The sequence below is a fragment of the Gopherus evgoodei genome, chromosome 9, assembly GCF_007399415.2.
Source record: "Gopherus evgoodei ecotype Sinaloan lineage chromosome 9, rGopEvg1_v1.p, whole genome shotgun sequence".
NCBI classification, from domain to species: domain Eukaryota; kingdom Metazoa; phylum Chordata; order Testudines; family Testudinidae; genus Gopherus; species Gopherus evgoodei.
The window spans coordinates 97823698-97844504 of NC_044330.1; the positions used below are offsets into that span (position 1 = coordinate 97823698).

The 20807-nt window shown below is 42.2% G+C and overlaps 1 protein-coding gene across 7 annotated transcripts in view; it reads right to left on the reverse strand.

Annotated features, from left to right (window-relative positions):
• Positions 1-1083: 1083 nt before the first annotated feature.
• Positions 1084-20807, reverse strand: part of MTMR1 (myotubularin related protein 1) — a 60977-nt gene continuing 41253 nt past the window's right edge. For all 7 annotated transcript variants that reach the window (XM_030574921.1, XM_030574920.1, XM_030574918.1 and 4 more), the window contains 3 exons: positions 19757-19870; positions 17036-17212; positions 1084-2357 (listed from right to left, as the gene is read on the reverse strand). In XM_030574921.1, coding sequence (XP_030430781.1) covers positions 2193-2357; positions 17036-17212; positions 19757-19870 — 456 coding nt within the window. In that variant the 3' untranslated portion in view covers positions 1084-2192. The remainder of the gene's footprint in view (positions 2358-17035; positions 17213-19756; positions 19871-20807) is intronic.

Below are 20807 nucleotides of genomic sequence, written 5' to 3' on the forward strand. Positions count from 1 at the left end.
ACTACTATAAAAATACATTTTACTATCACAAATAAACAGGACACATTGCAATATCATGCACCGTGCATACTAAACTTAGAAGACTGGATACAGAACTTCTATCAACAGTTCACACTTGCAAAAGAAGCACTCATCGGTTTGTGTTACACACGACAGCTATATGTATGTAAGTGCATAGAACTGGGGAAACGCAGTGTGACACACTGGCATATTTAGTACAATGACCTCACTGCACAGCCACACTAATTGGTAGGGCCTCCTTGAGGCGGATATTCAGTGAAGATACTCCGTAGGGAAGGGCTACCACCATCAGATAAAATGGACTGGTAAAGGCTTTAGAGTGGAAACGGTGAGAGTAGGGAGGTTAGAGCTCCGATGATTAGAATAGCAGGGTGTTAACCCCCTGCTCCTTTATAGCCCCACCCCCAAAACTTAACCCCATACCCTGCGGTGCTTATTTCCCAGGGTATAGGCAGGGTGCCTTAAATTGAGCAGGTAGCAGGTTGGCTAGGGACCTGGATGGATAATGCAGGAGGGCTGACAGCAGCCCTTCCCCCATCTCCCCCCCAGCTATATGTAAACAAGTATGGAATTATGAGCCAGGTACTACCAGACATTTAGGAATAAAGTTGCAGCCTAAGCCACATCCAGAGTCTCATGGCGTCCTTCCAGCATAGCTGGACAATGGTTATCCATGTACAGTAAGAACTACAACTAGTGCATAGAACCAACTGATGCTCAAGAAGCAGGGTTAATTCCTCCAGGCAGCATTTGAATCGTACAAGTCAAGGCCAGCAAGTGGAGTTACATTATCTTGACTACTCAAAGGAGGAGATTGGGATTCTTGTGAAATGCTGGTCAAGTAGGAAAGAAAAAACAAAGGGAAATTTCAAGCACGTTTTACTTTCACGCCTGCTGAGAAAGCAGCTGCAGAATTATTTTTTAAAAAGCTGCATGTCACTAATGGCATCGATCAAACAGTTCTGCAATAAATATGGTTTGGGACAGGACTGGAATAAAATGAGAAACAAAGATTTTATATAAAAATATGGATAAATGATTGAAAACAGAGAAAACATTGGCAGCATTTAAAAAAACCCAACCCAACAGGCTTTATTATTAAAGGAAACCAATTAAGAGCCTATTATTTAAAAACATCAATTGTAACAGTTTATATCTTCCAAAACATTTGGAGAGGCAGAATCAATTTTCTGAACCCATAACATGCAAATGGAGTGTGTGCATGTTTAACATCACATATGCATGTACATAAATACACAGAATTGGATTGTGTGTGTATGTGTTTAACAGGACACACTTAAAATACGTGGAACTATACAGACTATACAGTTTACACAGTTCAATGTTCTTCTAATCCAAATTGCTAGAAAACAAGTTACTGAGTACAAGACAGACCTAATTAAGCTTACCCCTTATTCATGAGGGTAAAACGGGACAATAAATGGTCCAAAGGTTTATTTAAACTTGTAAAAAAAAAGGCATTAAAAAAATTAAAATCCATGCTTCACCAAATATATTACATCATACAAGTACCAGTAGGTGTGTAATAATTGGCAAATCCTGTTTACCTTCATTACCATCCATTCTTAATGGCATATTTACTCAAAATGTAAAATTGGCTGCACTGGAAAATACTTAATTTCAAATCTGTTTCAAAGTGCATTACTTAAATATGTCCCCAAGAATAATAGCAGTTGCTCTAGATAAAAATAATGTACTGCATTAAATAAAGAGCTCCCATTCAGAAAATTTCTCTCAATGTTCTGATTAAGCACAAACATTACATGGCATTTCATTTGGGTTTCTCAACCAGCCTCTGTACCCAAGACAGCAAAATGCCTCTCACATTATCTGTCTGACAGATGGATTCCTTTTTAAGATGGTTAAATTGTTGGTTGCTCAAAATAAAGTTAATTTTACAAATGATGATTTAGTGAGAAATGTCAAAACACATACAGGAACTGCCAACTTCAGAAAATACCATCACAACTTCTGAAGCTCTTTTTGGCCTCATCATAACAGAAACAGACACAAAGAGTAAGGCATGTAGATTGATAGCAATTGTAAGTCACTCACAATCCTTGGGAGACAGGGAAAATATTCCACCTGCCTCTAAGCATATATACACAGATCACCTGACATGAATGGTTTGACATGGCTTTTGCTGCACATCAGACAGAAGTGCGCACTGGTGTGGCTGAGTGAGAAGGAGATGACCCTCTATCTGATGATGAAGAAATGGATCGGGTAGCAGCTTCTCGCTGTAAGTCTTCCACCTTCTTCTGAAGCTCGGCTCTGATGGCAAGTAGCTCTTTAAGATTCTGATGAATTGGCATCTGGTGGTTTAACAGAAGAGAGCTATTTTTGTTATAATAATTAGTTAACTTCTCAGTTATTAATACATCTGCTATTTTCTTCTGTTGTGACATAAGAAACCCCAAGCTTCTTGTGAATTTCATTACATCTCAATATTTGGAGTGACTATTTTTTTATTTAACATTTCAAATGATAAATATTCTAGTCAACTTCCTCTCTCCCCAGTTGATCATGACTCAGTTGGTAGGGCCCCTATTCAGAAGGCGGTACACATTTATTGAAGGGATACCCAAAGACAAGGGCGGGGGGAAGTAAAGGATGATTAAGGAAAAGCAAGTTACTTTAATAATATACTTTTAATTAATTTTACCAACGTTACTGTCAGTGAATGTATGAAACGCCTTCACCAGGAGTTTCTCGTCTCCCGTGAGATGAATTTGTTAAAAAATAAATAAAAAGTAAATTAATAATAATGAAAAGCGTTTTGCACCAGAATACAAACACTGGTCCACAATTCAATACCAAAGATGGAATTTAGAAAAAGAGAGGCCATATCCCTCCAAGTTGCCCCATAGTGCTTTGCACAGAAGAGTGACTGGATGCAATTTAGTCCAACTGGCTGTAGTCTGAGAAGGTCCTGTCCTTCTCAGGACCTCCACATTTCAGGGAAGTTGATCATACAAGGCCTTTTCTTAATCTGTTGCTTCAGAGAACAGCCAACTTAGTGTTTTCCTTGGCTCCATTCAAAGAAATTGGATCATTTGCCAATGGAACATATTTCCATGGTTTTGTACAGGGCAGCTTTACAAGCATTCAGCCCCTCTCAGCCTGGGATTAAGCATCAGTCATTGTCACAGAGGTAGAAAAATGGCTTTTGCCTGTACAAGCCTCCCAGATTCATGCACTGGTAAGCCTTTTGCAGAAGCAAGTTCAGGAGTGGTGTCTTCTGCCCTTTCTGTGGCCTCTGAAGGGAGCCTTGAAGACATCACTGTCTTTGGCTGAGTGCCTTTCCTAGAGTTATGAAAGGATTTGTTTCATGTCTATGTGAAGCAGTGGAACACGGCTGGGCAAGAGGAACACTCCTTTAACCCCATTTTTCTCACTAGATCTGCTGCTCTGGACAAAGCCCAGCGTGATCCTCCAAAGTGCAACAACGACCATGAAACGGCCAGAAAACTGCCACACTTCAGACTGAGTCTTCACCGTACTTTACCAAACTATTTCCAACTATCTAGAGTAAGGAAGACAGATATTCTGTAAGTGCTGTCAGAAGAGTAGAGAGGAACTCTAGGGCTCTTAGAAGCGATAAGGTAGCCTAGAACCATGGAACATTTGGCTCAAGGGAACTGCATTCATCCCTGACTGCTAGTTACTGCTCAGAACGGATTCCAGGGCTACAGGGTTAAGCCTGAAACTCCTAGAGCTGGGCTGTGTCGAGGAAAGAGGAAGTTTGCTTATGCCACTTCTGATACCCTGGAAGTCACTGGGTCAGCATCCTCCGCTCACATGTGGTGATATCAACTGCACCATAAAGAGGGCATCTTTGTCTGCCTTGCTGAAGGTTTGTAGTCACTGCACACTACCAGGTTCTTGACAGGGCATATTAGAAACACATTTATAACAATTACCTCCACAGCCAAGTAATACTGAGATGATGTACCACAGCATGTATATGGGAATTCAATTTAATGGACAGCAAGAATTTTCTTGTAGTGGCCACTAAATTTTTCAATAAGAAAAAAACTGCTGTTCTACTAAAGTTCATTCTTGTGAATCCTCTTCCTACACTAGTGCTCAGGTCCACAAGAGAATGATTTAGCTGTTGTGTTGCACTGGGCCATAGGGGCTTTGCACGCCTGATTTCTGCCCAGCATCATCATGGACCATGTAATGTGACATCTTTCTTTTATGGACCTGAACAGCTTGTCACATATATCACCTACACGTCCCACTGAGCAAGCCAGACTCATGAAAAGCAGTTTCAGATAACAGACTTAGTAGAACCCTGCTATAGATCTGTGCAGGACACACTGCGTGAACACTGCTGAATACAGACATTATGTATAGCGTTTAAAAGGGAGGATGCTGGCTGTGTTACTTTTCTGTCCTCCCTAATACCTAAACTAGCAAAGAACACATTACAGTCTCACGCACAGTCTGCTGTCCCTCCCACGCTTCAATCTGAAAGGACGATACATCCATAAATTATGTAAAAGTCACAGTAATGAAGTCTACAAAATTTAAAACACATAACTTCAGGCACCATATATTCGCATTATACACAAAAAAATATGGTCAAAGAACATTAAGGTTGCAAAGTCAAGCATTCAAAAGTTAGGTAATGCCACAATTAAAGTCATCTGTGTGACTTTAATGTGGCCCCCCTCGCGTATGCATTATGATACAGTCTTTAATTACATTACCACGTACTGTTTTCCCCCATATTTTCCTGCCTCATTCACTGCACAGAATGGATGGTGCTCCAGTAATGGGCAGAAGAGGTTACTCACTTTGTGCAGTAACTGCAGGTCTTCGAAATGTGTCTCCCTATGCGCGTTCCACTTCAGGTGCACATGTGCCTCTCAAGCCTTTGATTGGAGATTTTCAGTAGCAGTGTCCATTCAGCCCATGCATGCATCCCAGGCCTCCTCATGCCAGAAACTAAGACTTTATAGGGGTGTGCGGGTGAACTGCCCTCAGTTCCTTCTCCCGCCAAATGTCCCCTAGCAGAAAGGAAGAAGGGCGGGTCATGGAGCACCCATAGAGGGACACATCTCGAAGAACAGTAGTTACTGCACAAGGTGACTACCACTTCTTTGAGAAGTGTCCCTATGGATGCTCCACTTCAGGTTACTTCTGAGCAGAATCCACAGATGGAGGAGGGAGTTTCAAAATTGAGACCAGAACTGAAGATCCACTGCAGAAACACATGTTGCATTGGATCTGGCAGCATGGATCAGGACGTGATGTTTTGAAAATGTACGTATTGAAGCCAAAAGAGCAGCCCTACACAGCTCACAAACTGGCACATTCTTAAGCAATGCTGTAGATGTTGTCTATGATTTGGTCGAATGTGCTATCACCCTTCGGGGGTAGGGAAGATGAATGCTTGCATCCCCATACCAAGCAATACATCCAGATATCCATCTCAATAGTCTCTGAGCAGGGATCGAGGACACCTTGGATCTATCCATGAAGGAAATGAAGAACTTAGGTGACTTTCTAAATGCTTGGTTCTATCTAAGCAGAAATCCAGTGTTCTTCTAACATACAGGGCATGAAAACAGGATTCCTGCAGAGAGATATGGAGCTTCGGAAAAACAACTGGTAAATGAATACATGGAGGTGGGAAAAAATGAAGGCGGAACTCCAACAGAACCTTAGGTAGGGATTCATTGTGTGAAGATAAAAACATGAAGAATAACAAAGCGGGAGATATGCCATCAAGGCATCCATTTCCTCAACCCTATGAGCCAACGTTATGGCTATTACAAAGAATGTCTTCATACATAAATGGAGCAGAAGACAGGCTGCCACTAGTTCAAATGGAGGTCACATAAAGAAACTGAACACCAAGCTGAGGTGCCAGATTGGGGTGGGTTCCCTAACCTGGAGGGCAGAGATTCTCCAAACCCTTAATAAACCCAAACGATACGAGGTGAGCACAAATGGAGGATCCTTCTACAAGAGGATGAAAGGCTGATATTACGGCCAAAAGGACCGAACTAATTAACTGAACTAATTGAGAACCCTGATGTCTTCAGAACCAACAGATAATCCAAGATAACTGAAAGTAGCACCGAATCAGGCAGAAGGTGGCAACAACATCACCCGAATGGAAGAATCTCTTCCATTTCTGCAGGTAAGCAGGACCAGCTGACGTCTTTCTACTATTCAGTAACACCCGCTGCTCTTCCATAGAGAAGGGGGATTCTAACTCCATGAACAATCAAGGAGCCACATCCTGAGGCAGAGTAGAACTAGAGTGGGAGGAGGCACACGACACACATTCTATGACAGGAGATGAGGAATGTTCGGGAGACTGAGCGATTATCAGTAGAACTTTGGCCAGGCCTGTCTGATTTTGTTCATCACCCTCAGTATCAGCGACATTGAACAGACCCTTCTTCGAAGGTCGAAGAAAGGTACCTCCCGTAGACTGATGTCCCAGACCTCTTCTTGAGCAGAAAAGAGGGCACTTCCTGTTTCTGTAGGCTGATAAAGCTATAAATATATTAATGCCATTAGTCCCAATAAATACCCCAAGTGATGAAGCAAATGATAAATCGCTCTTAATTTCACTTCCACGATTTATCAAAATATTTTACTAAGAGTGAAATTAACAGATACCATAGTTACCTATTACACATTAACATATTTCAAAGTGTGAAGCTGATCAAAGAACTTACTGATCATTTGACCATTTATGAGAAAAAAAAGCAGATTTTCTAATTATTCTAAACTCTTAGGAAAAGAACATTAGAAACTGATAAACTATCAAAAAATCATCAATTAAACCGTTAGTATCTAGAAAGACAAGCAGAGTAGGGCAATGTGAAGGAGTTGGCCAGCAGCACTAAGCACTGGAGATTAAGGGCCAGGTCCTCGCCTGGTGTTTGTCGACACAGCCCTATTGACTACTGGCCCTTACGCCTAATTGAGCTGATTGCCTCCATAAAGGTTGGCCCAGGGAACTTCCTGAAGCTTCACTGCAGCCACAGAAGTTAGTCAGGAGGGTTTTTCTACCTGCAATGTGGCAGCCCCTTCATCATAAATCTGTATGTTGTCCCCTCCCTAACTCCCACTCCTCCTCTTCCACCCACTCAAAGCCCTCAGAGGTTGCCTATATCCCTTATCTGTCCTGACTCTGTCTTCTCTGTCCTTCTCTGTCTCCAGGATGCTGGTTTTTCTCCTGCAGTATTCTGTAGCCTCTGCCCACTCCATTTCCTTCTTGCATGTTCCATTATCTCCCTCTTGCTGTCCTGCCCGGAGGAGATGGGGGGTCAATTTTCTCTTGCAACCGTGCAATGGCTTTGTAACATGTCTGTACTAAATGCTTTGTTACCAATGAGATCTAAAAGCACTATGCAAACTGAGGGCTTGGCTACACTGGAGAGTTGCAGCGCTGGTGGTGGCTTTACAGCGCTGCAACTCACTCACCGTCCACACTTGCAAGGCACATCCAGCGCTGTATCTCCCTGGCTACAGCGCTGTCTGTACTCCACCTCAGCCTGGGGAATAACGACTGCAGCGCTGGTGATGCAGCGCTGCTCCGCCAGTGTGGCCACCAAAAGTGCTGTTATTGGCCTCCAGAGGTATTCGGAGTATCCCAGAATGCCTGTTCAGCCACTCTGTTCATCAGTTCGAACTCTACTGCCCTGGTCTCAGGTGACCCACCCGTAGTAATTACGATACCTTGGGGCAGGTATCAAAGGCTATACTGGAAAGGGGCCATGACCGGGACATGCTGCAGTGCAGGGTTAAAGTGAAGGAGCTGCGCAGTGCCTATTGCAAAGTCTGCGAGGGAAACCGCCGCTCTGGCGCTGCCCCCACGACCTGTCGTTTTTACAAAGAGCTGGACACGATACTTGGTGGTGACCCCACCGCCAAATCGAGGACGATGGACACTTCAGAGCGGGGGGGAGGGAGGAGGAAACCAAGAGTGAGGGTACTGGGGTGGAGGAAGACACCCCGGAGTCCCAGGAGGCATGCAGCCAGGAGCTCTTCTCAAGCCAGGAGGAAGGTAGCCAGTCGCAGCAGCTGGTACTTGGTGGAGGACAAACAGAGGAGCGGGTTCCCGGTAAGCGGCTTTTATTTTCAGGATGGAAATTTTTCGGGAGAGGAGGGAGGGTTCTGCATGCATGCATGCCTAGATGTGGAACAGCGCATTGATGTGGTCTATCACGTCGCGGTAATCGGCCTTGGTAATCTCTTCAAAGTTTCAGCCAGAGCGTTGGCAATGCGCTTGCGCAAGTTTATAGGGAGAGCCACCGTGGTCCTTGTCCCAGTCAGGCTAATGCGTCCGCGCCACTGTGCCGCGAGGGGTGTGGGGATCATTGCTGCACACAGGCAAGCTGCATAGGGGCCAGGGCGGAAATCGCATTGCTGGAGAAGACCCTCCCGCTCTTCCCAGGTGACCCGCAGCAGCGAGATATCTTCCAGGATCAACTCCTGTGGAAAATGTTGGGAGAGTGTTCAGCGTAGGTGCCCCCTGCAGCTGTTTGCTTTCCCCAACGCACAGAAACCCCAGCACAGCCCTGAAGCAATCAGTCCCCCTTACTCACCATTTCGGGGCTCCTGTGGGTTATGTGCGCTCTCTTGGTATGGGAAAATTATGCTACTGTGAAGAATGTTACTCCTTCACTGTGTGGGAATAAATGTCTGAGATATAAACAACGCTGCCTCTGTTAAGTGTTGCCGTTTTTGCCTTTCCACAAGCAACCTTGAGTTCTCGGCTGCCCGTGTTATCAACAGCTCAAAGACTCCAAAACCTCCGGAAGAAGCCGCGAAAAAGCAAAGAAGACCTGCTGCAAGCAGTTATGGATCACTCTGCCACAGAGAATCAAAAAGTGCAGGACTAGAGGGAAAGGGAAAGTAGGATTCGCCAGAAAAACGCAGCGGACAGAAAAAAAAGCACAAAGCAGCTGATAAGCATCCTGGCGTGCCAAGCAGACTCTATCCAGGCGCTCGTAGCCATGCAGGCAGAGCACTACTGCGCCAGCCCCCTCTAGTCCCAAAGCTCTTTCCCTTGTGCCCCAATGTCAGCTCAAAACCCCCTTCCCTAGCATCCAGGTTCTTACCTCCACCAGCTGCCTCCAACACCTGTACATTCACCAACCAGCCCTGAGAACTACGACCCTTAACCTCTGCACTCAACCCCCATCACCATGCAATATTTTCATCCTGAAGTGCAGCAGTCATTGCCCAGCGCTCCAGACAGGACATATTCAAACCTGTGACTGTACAGTTCCCCACCACACCCCTCTGCCCTTTTAGGTTCCCAAAATGTTGTGTGTCTGTCAATAAAGTTATTTTCTTTTCAATAAATGAATTCTTGGCTTTGAAAACAGTCTTTATTATTGCAGAAAGTCAAAGATACCTTAGCCCAGGAAAGAAACAGGCACTGCAAATCAGCTTATGGAACACAGATTCCTACTAACATTGTAACCACTGCACTTCACTCCCGTGCAAGGCACCAAACATTACTGTTGGTTTTCAGCCTCAAATTCCTCCCTCAAGGCATCCCTAATCCTTGAAGCCCTGTGCTGGGCCTCTCTAGTAGCCCTGCTCTCTGGCTGTGCAAATTCAGCCTCCAGGCATTGAACCTCGGAGGTCCATGCCTGACTGAATCTTTCACCCTTCCCTTCACAAATATTATGGAGGGTACCAGCACGCAGATATAACCGCGGGGATGCTGCTTTCCCCCAAGTCTAGCTTCCCATACAGAGACCACCAGCACCCCTTTAAACGGCCAAAAGCACACTCCACAGTCATTCAGCACCAGCTCAGCCTGTAGTTGAACTGGTCCTTGCTCCTGTCAAGCTTCCCTGTATACGGTTTCATGAGCCAAGGCATTAATGGGTAAGCGGGGTCTCCAAGGATCACAATGGGCATTTCAACGTCCCCTACTCTGATCTTCCGGTCTGGGAAAAAAGTCCCTGCCTGCAGCTTCCTGAACAGGCCAGTGTTCTGAAAGATGCCTGCATCATGTACCTTTCCAGGGCAGCCTGTGTTAATGTCAACGAAACGCCCACGGTGCCACAAGCGCCTGGAGAAACATAGAGAAATACCCCTTCCGATTAAGTACTCGGATGCTAGGTGGGGTGGTGCCAGAATAGGAATATGCGTCCCATCTATTGCCCCTCCACAGTTAGGGAAACCCATTTGTGCAAAATCATCCACAATGTCCTGCACGTTCCCCAGAGTCACGGTTCTTCTTAGTAGGATGTGATTAATGGCCCTGCAAACTTGCATCAACACGATTCCAACAGTCGACTTTCCCACTCCAAACTGGTTCCTGACCGATCGGTAGCTGTCTGGAGTTGCCAGCTTCCAGATTGCAATAGCCACCTGCTTCTCCACCGTCAGGGCAGCTCTTAATCTTGTGTCCTTGCGCTGCAGGGTCGGGGCGAGCTCAGCACACAGTCCCATGAAAGTGGCTTTTCTCATCCGAAAGTTCTGCAGCCACTGCTTGTCATCCCAGACTTCCATGACGATGTGATCCCACCACTCAGTGCTTGTTTTCTGAGCCAAAAAGCGGGGTTCCACGATGCTCAGCATTTCCGTGAATGCCAGAAGCACTTTAGTGTCATATGCGTCAGGCGACTCGCTATCATCGTCAGACTCCTCATCACTTTGTATCTTAAGGAATAGCTCAACTGCCAAACGTGATGTGCTGGTGAGACTCGTCAGCATACTCCTCAGCAGCTCGGGCTCCATTTTCCACAGAAATCGCGCTGCACAGAAACCGTTGAGAGAGTCAAGATGGCGCCAAACGTGGACGGAAAAACAGGGATTGCTGGGATGTGAAGTGATGCATCACGGGGCGTTGGGACAGGAAGCAGAATGACCTGCACCCTCTGCCCCCTTCCCACAACCCATGGAGCCAAAATGGCGCCAAAATGGGACGACGTGGTCTGTGGGATAACTGCTCATAATGCACCACTCCCAACACTGCTGCAAATGCTGCAAATGTGGCCACACTGCAGTGTTGGTAGCTGTCAGTGTGGCCACACTCCAGCGCTTTCCCTACACAGCTGTACGAAGACAGCTTTAACTCCCAGCGCCGCACACCTGCAAATGTAGCCAAACCCTGACAGTTCAAAGGGGAAGGCAAAGGATGTACTTGCAACGCTGAAGGTGTAGGAGGGGAAAAGAAAAACTTGACTTATGATATAAAGGAGAGGCTTGCTTAACCCAGGGGTTTTCAACTATTTAATAGCATGAATTAGCTCTTAAGAGAGAGACTGTCTTGTGGTCCACCTCTGTTCCCAACTTCCTAATCACAATCCCACTTACAACTGTGCGCACTTCCACTGCGGTTTCTTACATTGAAAAATATTAGTGAAGTATTTAGGTATTTACAGTAACTGTCTTTTAAGTAATGTGTGTCCTTTAAAAAAAACAAAACATTCTCCAGAAGAGTCTACTGTCCTGAAGACAAAATAACTCAAATGAACAGCCACTTCATAGTTAAACTGCCCCCTCACCCTCGAAGTATATATGTCAAAGAGAACTTTGTTTCTTAAACATGTCAAATCTTGGTCTCCTGAAGTTATTGCGTCCATTTTCTTCACAGACTTTCATTTTTTCACTCCAATGAAATCCTTCAGTATTTTGAAGTACTGTTGGATAACAATATTTGTAAGCACAAGGCTTTATTTAAACAAAGTCATAATAGCTATTCACTTACAGTACCACCAGTTCTTAACTGGATAGATATCTAGTTCGTATTGTGGTACTCGCTCAAGGACAGTCATTCACTTGAAAATTGTTCAGCTGTGAATGCATTTCTTCTTGTTCCATGAGCATACTTTATCTATTTTAGCGACAGGGACGAAAGGCTACAGAGGAAAATGACTATTTTAAATTCATTGCTTGATTCAGACTATATCAGTCAGTTTTTCAAAAACATGCTCTTTGTGCTGCAAGACGACAATGTTTTTCAGTTCAGTTTTTTGTTCTTCACAAAAGAACAGGAAGTCTGATCTGCTTTTAAAATCCTAGCTAATGACATACTTACATGTAAAGTCCATCTACCATGATGACAGCAGTATTTTTCAATAGAAATCAACACTACAAACTTTTTATAAAGTTGTGTCAACTACACCAAGCCATCATTAAAAGTAGTCACTAGTGAATCTGAAACTTATTGTGTGTAAACTGACATACGGTTCTTGGAAACTAGTGTATAGGTTTAAAAGCTGTGGCTGAGAGTTTGAGGAGTGGTTGGAAAGAAAAGAAGAAATGGAAAGGAAGGTAAGATCAAGTGATGAAAGGTGTTAATGCATTAGTCTTTTACCTCTGGAGCTACAGATGGGTGCAAATGCACTTACCAGTAGGTCACAGTTTTATGGGCACTGTAACAGGGTGCTGGCCAGGAGACCTGGCCAAGCTCTCGTTAGCCCCAGCTCCCATTAAGGGGAATTAATTGGAGCTGGCAGAGTGTGGCTCGTTGCCGGGCTAAAGAAGAAACACCTGTGGGTTTTATGGGCTGGGGGCTGTATAAAACTCACAGGAAGGAAGCAGAAAGGGGTGGAACAGGAAAGGGAGGAGCCTTAGGCTGGAGTTCCCAGCTAGCTCCAGAAGCCAGCTGTCCCCCAAGGGGCTACCTGGACTGAATTGAACTGTACCTAAAAGGTGATGGGAACAAACACTGAAAATAAAAGGGCCGTGGTGTTTGCACAGAGAGGTCTCCGGTTGGTTTTTTGAGAGGAGAGGTGAAGCGAAGCGCACTTCTACAGGCACATATTAACTCCCAATTACAAAGCTACCCAGAACTGACAGTGCCTGCTCAAGTGAGGCCTGCGATTAAAACTGCAGAAGGGCTGCAGGTCAGGGCGTGCCTATACGAATTGGCAGCACTGGGTGAAGAAGATGGCACAGCGCTATGTCTGGCTGAGCAGGCATTAGTGCAAGTATTACTCTAAAAGTTAACTCCATTGATAAAATCTATAGCTCTTTAGAATGACATCTAACAAATTATGATAAAATAACACTAGGATTGCGAAGTTAAGTATCCAGAAGTTAGGAGATGGCTGTTCAGCTCCCTTGTGCATATGCATTTTGACAGTAATTATCTGACCACATACTATTTTTTCCAACAGGACCCAGGCCTTATTCAGTGCACAAAATAAGCAGTTATTCAATATTTTGTTTGCTCGCCACTGTTCAATTTTAGGTCTTATTTACTGTACACTATCCAAACTCTACTCAGGAGGCAGAATTATTTGCTTCCTTGTGGACTTTTCTGTAGCACTCGTCACTACAGTATCTAAGGGCTTTACAAATATTAATGAATTTATTTTCACAGAACTCTGTGAGGAGAGGTGGTATAACTGTCCCCCTTTTACAGATCGGGAACTCAGGCACAGAGTGATTAAGGCTGAATGTGTCCACTGATTTTGGATGCCCACTTTGAGATGCTTAGGACCTGATTTTTCATAGTAAAATTAGCATTCCATAGCATTTTCTGTTCGCAGTGCTCCCACTGACTTCAGTTGCAGCTATGAATCCTTAACTCGTCTGCAAATTGGATCCCGGGGTATCAAGCCAGGCACCCACATAATGACAAACACATAATTAGCGGCCACCTATGAAAAGTTTGATTTTAAGTGACTTGCCCAAGGTTACATGGGAAGTCTGTGTCAGAGGGAAGGACAGATTCAGATTCTCCAGGGCAACAAAATTATACCGCTTCAACCATGAGACCGTCCTTTCTCCTTCTCTTTTCAACTTCTGCAAGAAATAAGGCAGCCATCCTACAAACAAACAGCCTCTCACTATACAATCCAGAGCATTCCCAGAGCAGGTCCATCCTATGCACTCAATGAGGTACGGTGCTGTGGAAAAAACAGTATTTAATAATACGATCACACTATGATAATAGGGCCAAATGAAGGCTGCACAGACACAAAGCTTGCATTGGGAAAAAGTCAGTGATAGATACAGAATATCAAAAATTTCAGCCCAAATGTTTAAATTTTAACAAAGCTTTAAGCAACTAAATACAAGCTCCCACAGTGGGAAGTGTCGGGCAATCCTAACTTTAGGTAGCATCACCAGCTTTGCCTATAACACAAGCTCTCTCTTGGAGAGTTTCATCTTTTGTGTTTTGTACAAAATCAAGCACATCGATGGCACTCAATAAAAACATATTGATAGGAACAAATGAGTTCTCATACTGGATTAGTTCCGTCTCCTAAGCTTCTTGTAGATGCAACTATGAAGTGATAGGGGATAGATTTGTTATAACAAACACACAATACACATTTCACCACCTAATTTGAATGCCTACATTTACAAACATTGTCATGTTTGTATTTGGACCAAGGGCTTAAACAAATAAAAAGATGAACAAATGTGCAAAACTACTTATTTGATCAAATTAATAGCTTAGGGCTCTTAAAATGTCTGCTTTATTCATAACAACCTCACTTCCAGAAGAACACAGCCTGCAGAAAAGTCATCAGGAAAAGTAAAGTTGACAAACATTAACAATTAAAAAAGTTAACGTTCCCAGACAGAGGGATAAGGTATCTATAGTAGAAGGCATAAAAGGAAGCTGGCCTTAGAGGAAAAACCTGCTTTTGGAAGAGGAGAAGATATGGTCACAACCTACATACAAATGGATTATACTAGCTAGTTACAAAATGAAACTTTAAAGTACATCCTAATAGAAAATTTCATGACCAAAATAAATCCTTTTTCATACAGCAATGGGGGGTTGCAGTTCAAAGGTTTCAAGGCTTTAATCATGACCTGCAGACGTGACTGTAAAGGTTCATGCCTTGAAATACTACATCTACAGAAGCCGTGTTCTGGGAAGAATGGTCTTTTTGATGGATTTGCCCTGTCTTCTGAAATAGAAAAATCTAGCCAAGAGGGGTCCAAGAAAGGAATACTTACAGATGCTAGATAGCTGAAAGCCTCTTTGTTACATTTCTGGTTAAGCTGAAAAGTACTATAAAAATAAGAAGAAAAAAGGAGGGACCTCACCTCAATTGGAGAATTTTGAGAGCATTTTCCAAGGGGTTGCATTATTCTACCTATTGTGGATTGGTATGGAGGCATTTGGAAGTGAAAGGCAGCAGGTAAGCCTAGAAAGAATATAGTACCTAAAATGTAAGAGCAGGTCTCCCATAAGTGGAGTACAAATGTCAATCTTTCCAATTCAAGGAGGAAAGAATAATTCTGAAATGATCTTCTTTATCAACAGAGATAATGTTCTTGGATCAAGTAGTATGGGCCACCTGATTTTGTTGGGATAAGGAAGTAACAACTGTATTTAGTATTAGCAGCAGTCCAATTTCAATTTAGAGCAACAGGTTTTTGCTCAAGAACAAAGAAGTGTCTCTCTTACTGCAACACAATTTAGTGAGAAGGTTCCCAGCAAAAGATGTCCCCATTTGTCCGTTCCATCCACCCATTGCATTATCATACATGTAGACTGTGAACTCTCTGTGGCTGGCACTGTGTCACCCAACTGCACAGAGCCTGGCACAATGGGGCCATAATCCTACTATTGAAGTTGTTGGTACTACTATAACATTAAATTAGTGTTGCCAACGCTTGGTGCACTCAGCCACCTCTTGCTACAATAAATTATAAATAGCCCCTTGTTCACAGAACATAATCGCTATAAACTCTAAATACCCTGCCTGGTTGTGATTTTTAAACACGCACTGTCTTCCAGTATGTTCAGGCTTTAGTTGGAATCCTATAGCTCCAAAGCAGAGAATAGCTTAAAATTAACAAATATTCAGAGATGGTCAAGAATGGAGTAAGAAGAAAATGGTTACAGAAAGTTACTATTTTACAACAGATTGGAATGGTCAAATAAGAGCCCAAGGGAATTGTATACACAATTCCCAGTGAAAGTCAATGGAAGTTAGGTGCCTAACACCCATGCGCCCTTTTGAAAATCCAAAGTCTCCGTAATTCAGAAAAACTAAAGATGCATTAACTGACATATCAACTGATTCAAATACTGCCCTTTAATTCTTTTGAGTTTCTCTTCTTACCAAAAAGATTAAATTAATTTATAGGTTCAAACACCTCTTCTTACAGATGCTAAAGGGCTGGCCTTAGTCCTCAGTTACACCCAGGTAGTGGATCATTTCTCTTTTCAGTGGACTTCCAAAACACTACAAACATTTCGTGCTTAAAGAAGTTTTTTTTTGCAGTTTGATAAAGGAACTTATGAAGTTGCCCTTACACTACCCTTCAGCGGGCTCCCTGTTAATGTTAAATACTTTATTTTCCCTTATTCTAGCATAAAACAGGACAAAAGAAAGAATCATATGAAGAGTCATTAAACAAAACCAACATATCAGTAGTTGGAAAGGTCCATTCTTTTAATGTCTTCAGTGATCCCCCAAGGACTTCACATTTTATTTTTTTTATCTCTGAAGAAGACAGAAGGTCCATTAAATAAAAATGGGGATGATCTTTTCTACTGACAGGCTAACAGGATCTGAAACTAGACTGACCAAAAATAGAAAAGGTGAACTTGGTAAATTGTGATTACACAGTCCATTGTATTTATCAGCATGAGAAGCTGTTGCATGTGTTTGGACTTTGAAGATTATACTGGAAACCATAAGCCAAAGTTTTGTGTGTGCGTATTTTATTGCAGTAAGCTTCTGAGCATCATCATAACAAGTAAAGTGGAACACTAAGATATTTGTCATGCCATGGAAAACAGGCCAGGAGCAACAGAAGAATCAGTAAACTTCAGTAAAAGAATACTGCAACTCTCCTCTTCCATAGTACACAGTACACTTATGATTTTGATGAAAACTGGGAGACAGTAAGGTTTTATAACGTCATCACCTCATGTTTTAGAGCACTCTACCATTCAGACAGGAGAACATTCAAAATTAAAAACTGTAATTAATTAATTAAAATGTTTCAAAGTCTGTTTGCTCAGTTCACTTTTCACTGCAAGGCACAAGTAGGTAACTGAAAAAACCCATACCTGTGGCCTCATTCTTGGATTCCATCTGACATAGTAATTTACCCACAGTTCCAAATGGTTCAGACTGGCAACAGGATACAGGACGTGGTTCTCATAGTTTACATAGAAAGGATTAGTAAATTCATCTAGTTGACTGTTAATGTAGGACCATAAAGATACAGTCTTTGTATTTATCTCCTGAATAAATAAAAAGAATGGTATTTTAGTATACAGTAGAACTTCAGAGTTACAAACACCTTGGGAATGGAGGTTGTTCGTAACTCTGAAATGTTCATAATCCTGAATAAAATGTTATGATTATTTTTTCAAAAGTTTACAACCAAACATTGACTTAATAAAGTTTTGAAACTTTGCTACGCAGAAGAAAAATGCTGCTTTCCATTCATTTTTTAGTAGTTTATGTTGAACATTGTAACTGTACTATATGTGCTTCTCACCCTTTCCCCCTCCCCCGCTGCTGTCTGCTTGTGTACTTCTGGTTCTAAATGAGGTGTCGGGTTGACTGGTAAGTTCGTAACTCTGAGGTTCCAGTGCAGGGGTAGGCAACCTATGGCATGTGTGCTGAAGGCGGCATGTGAGCCGATTTTCAGTGGCACTCACACTGCCTGGGTCCTGGCCACCAGTCCAGGGGGGCTCTGCATTTTAATTTAATTTTAAATGAAGCTTCTTAAACATTTTAAAAACCTTATTTACTTTACATACAACAATAGTTTAGTTATATATTATAGACTTATAGAAAGAGACCTTCTAAAACCGTTAAAATGTATGACTGGCACGCAAAACCTTAAATTAGAGTGATTAAATGATGACTCAGCACACCACTTCTGAAAGACTGCCAACCCATTATAATGCATGTCATTCAAAATCTTTACATTTTAGCATAGTAATGTTCTTTTGCTCCAAGAACTATTTGATATACAATATTTATTTAAAGACACATTAATTTAATTTGCTGAGATTTAGCAGCCCAGAAATACCATTTCCTTCTGTTATCTTTGGGGGAAATTTCTTCCAAGAAGCCAGACCAGTTACTGCACTAACGGGGCAGGGAAGCTAGTGGCAACTTTATTTTCTACAATACAGGAAGCACCCAGAACATTCCCAATATCCATGTCACTGAACAGCTGTAAGACTTAAACATAGTTGCAAGATTGTCATTTTCCCACAAAACAGTTCAGGAGCAGAATAGAGATTCCAGTCTATTTGGGAGCTATTTTGCTGTTTGAGCAGATTAGTGTTACACTGCTTATAACCCTGCAGTGGTAACCATAGCTGGTCATATCCATAACAACGCACTGGCTAACCCAAAATGTGACAAAATTAAATTAGCTAGAAATCCGTGAAGAGAATGCATCCTTTGGAATAACCAGAACCGTATTTGAGGAAAATGAGTGTCATCTATTTTTTCCATTGTCTGCTTACAGCCATCTAAATATTCCACTTCTAATTAAGTGTCCAGTTTTAGCTTTATCTGTACTTTTAAAAAACTATATAATAAAAAAAACTCACTATAAAACCATAAAATCAAGAATTCAGATTCTGAAACCTTATCAGTTTATCTTGCAATTTTATACTCCTTCAGTACTATAAAGCATCTGTTTCTACTACAGCTGTGTGTTAAATTGCTCTTTTCTTTTCTTTTTTTTTAAAAGGGAGCTGCATCCAATTATCCATTTGTGAAAGAAAGTTGTCTGGGGATCACGTACTGTACTTATGAGAGTGTATTATTTAGCTCCATCTTGTGGTGTACGCATGCCATTTGTTGTACTAGATAAGCCAGCCAAGCCAGAAAAATACCAAAGCTAAACAAAAACACTAAGGGACGGTTAATTATTTTACTGAAAGCATGAAGTGTGATGGAGAGGAGAAGGGCAACCACAAATGTACATTTTAAGCATAAGCAGCAGAGAATCCTGTATAGTATAGTAATAATACTCTGAGACTGGACGAAGCATGCTGTAGAAGGTACAAAGTACTTCAGAGTGCTAGTGCTAACTTCACGAACACTAAAATATTTTAAGTTCTCTCCCATCCTTCAGCCTCATGTTCCATCATCAGTAATCAAATCCTGCTTCAAATGATGCCCCAGTCTGCAGTGTACTGGTAATGCCACATCAATCATGGAACTCCTTACCAAAATTCTCTTGGCCATCCGTAGAGAAGTGTTTTAGAGGTTTGTGCGCAGGCTGGGACATCATCTGGAACGGCAGTTCATGATCTGCAATGAGGTGGAAGGTGTAGGGGTGGAAGGTGTAGAGCAGCTCTAGGCATTTTGACCCTAAGCGCGGAGGGTCCGCTGGTCCCACGGCTTCGGCGGACCTCCCACAGGCGTGCCTCCGAAGCCGCGGGACCAGCGGACCCTCCGCAGGCAACCGCTGAAGGCAGCCTGCCTGCCGCCCTCGCGGTGCGGGTAGAGCGCCCCCCGCGGCTTGCCGCCCCAAGCACACACTTGATGTGCTGGGGCCTGGAGCCGCCCCTGAGCCTAACATAATTAGAAAAATGTTTTAATTCAACAATGTTGTGGCCCTTCATCTGGTTATGGGGATGTTTGAAACATACTTCTCATATAGCTATAACATTAAATTCATTTCCAGGCCAGCTCTACAGGCTTAGATGAAAATAAATTCCACTAAAACACAGGCTCAAATGTTCTTCTGTCTCACACTCTAAGCACCTCTGAATGAAATCAACATGTCAAACAGAAGCAACTGTAGAACTTACCTCTTTCAATCGCTCTTGTTCACAGTTGTATAAAAAAGTCCCAAAAAGACAACTATAAAGGTGATCCAAAATGGTGATCAGAAACAGTTCATTGAATTCAAAGGCTGCAGGAAACTTAAAAAAAATATAGATTTTTATGTATTAAAGTTATTTTAAACTTTTATTATCCACAGTAAAGAGAAGCAGCCTTATAAATAAGGTAACAACCAAGAAATTCACAAGAAAAGGATGATTTTTTGGAAAAAGTGGGTTTTACAACTATTGACAAATTTTAGAAATGATAAGCAATTTTGATAATCTCTACTGTACTTATATAGTGCTTTTCACTGCAAATCTAATGACACTTTACTAATATTCCTAAGTAAGCAAGTATTACATCCATTCTTCTAACAGGTAAATTGAAACAGAAATATGGAGTGATCTGCTAACGCTAGCAGTGACACCTAGCAACAGGACCGAGAAGCCCTGACTGGCAGTGTCCTACAAACATTGCATCAAGTTACTGGCTTTGTTATAGAATGTCATCTTAAAAAAACCCCACTTTTGGCATTTAAGAGCTTTATTTACTAAACTAATGTACAATAAATTGAATAGTGAAGATTATTGCATGTACAATGTGTTTAATAGTAAATATGTATTTAAAAACACTTCCTTTTCATTCCACCCAGTTTACATTGTCCCCTAATTCTCCCCTTGAGTTTATTATCCACTATGTAGAATAATCCTCTAATCCATCTTCCTTTTCATATTAAAATGCAAATCCCTCACATCTGGAATGAAAGAAATATTATGCCAATACTCACCATTACATACTTTCTTCATAACTAACTAGAGGGTTTAAAGTACCTACAACCATATATATAGTAAAATTACAAAAAGTTTAACAATTATGAAGTAAAAATCCAAGACACCGGCAATTTTAGGAGCCCTACAAATTGAAAGAATTAATAAATAAAACTATAAAGGGTGGTGGTCATCCAAATGAGAGAGGATTCTCTCAATAATCAGATTAAGTATTCTGTCACTGTCCACAACTGCCCCGTCCATAGGA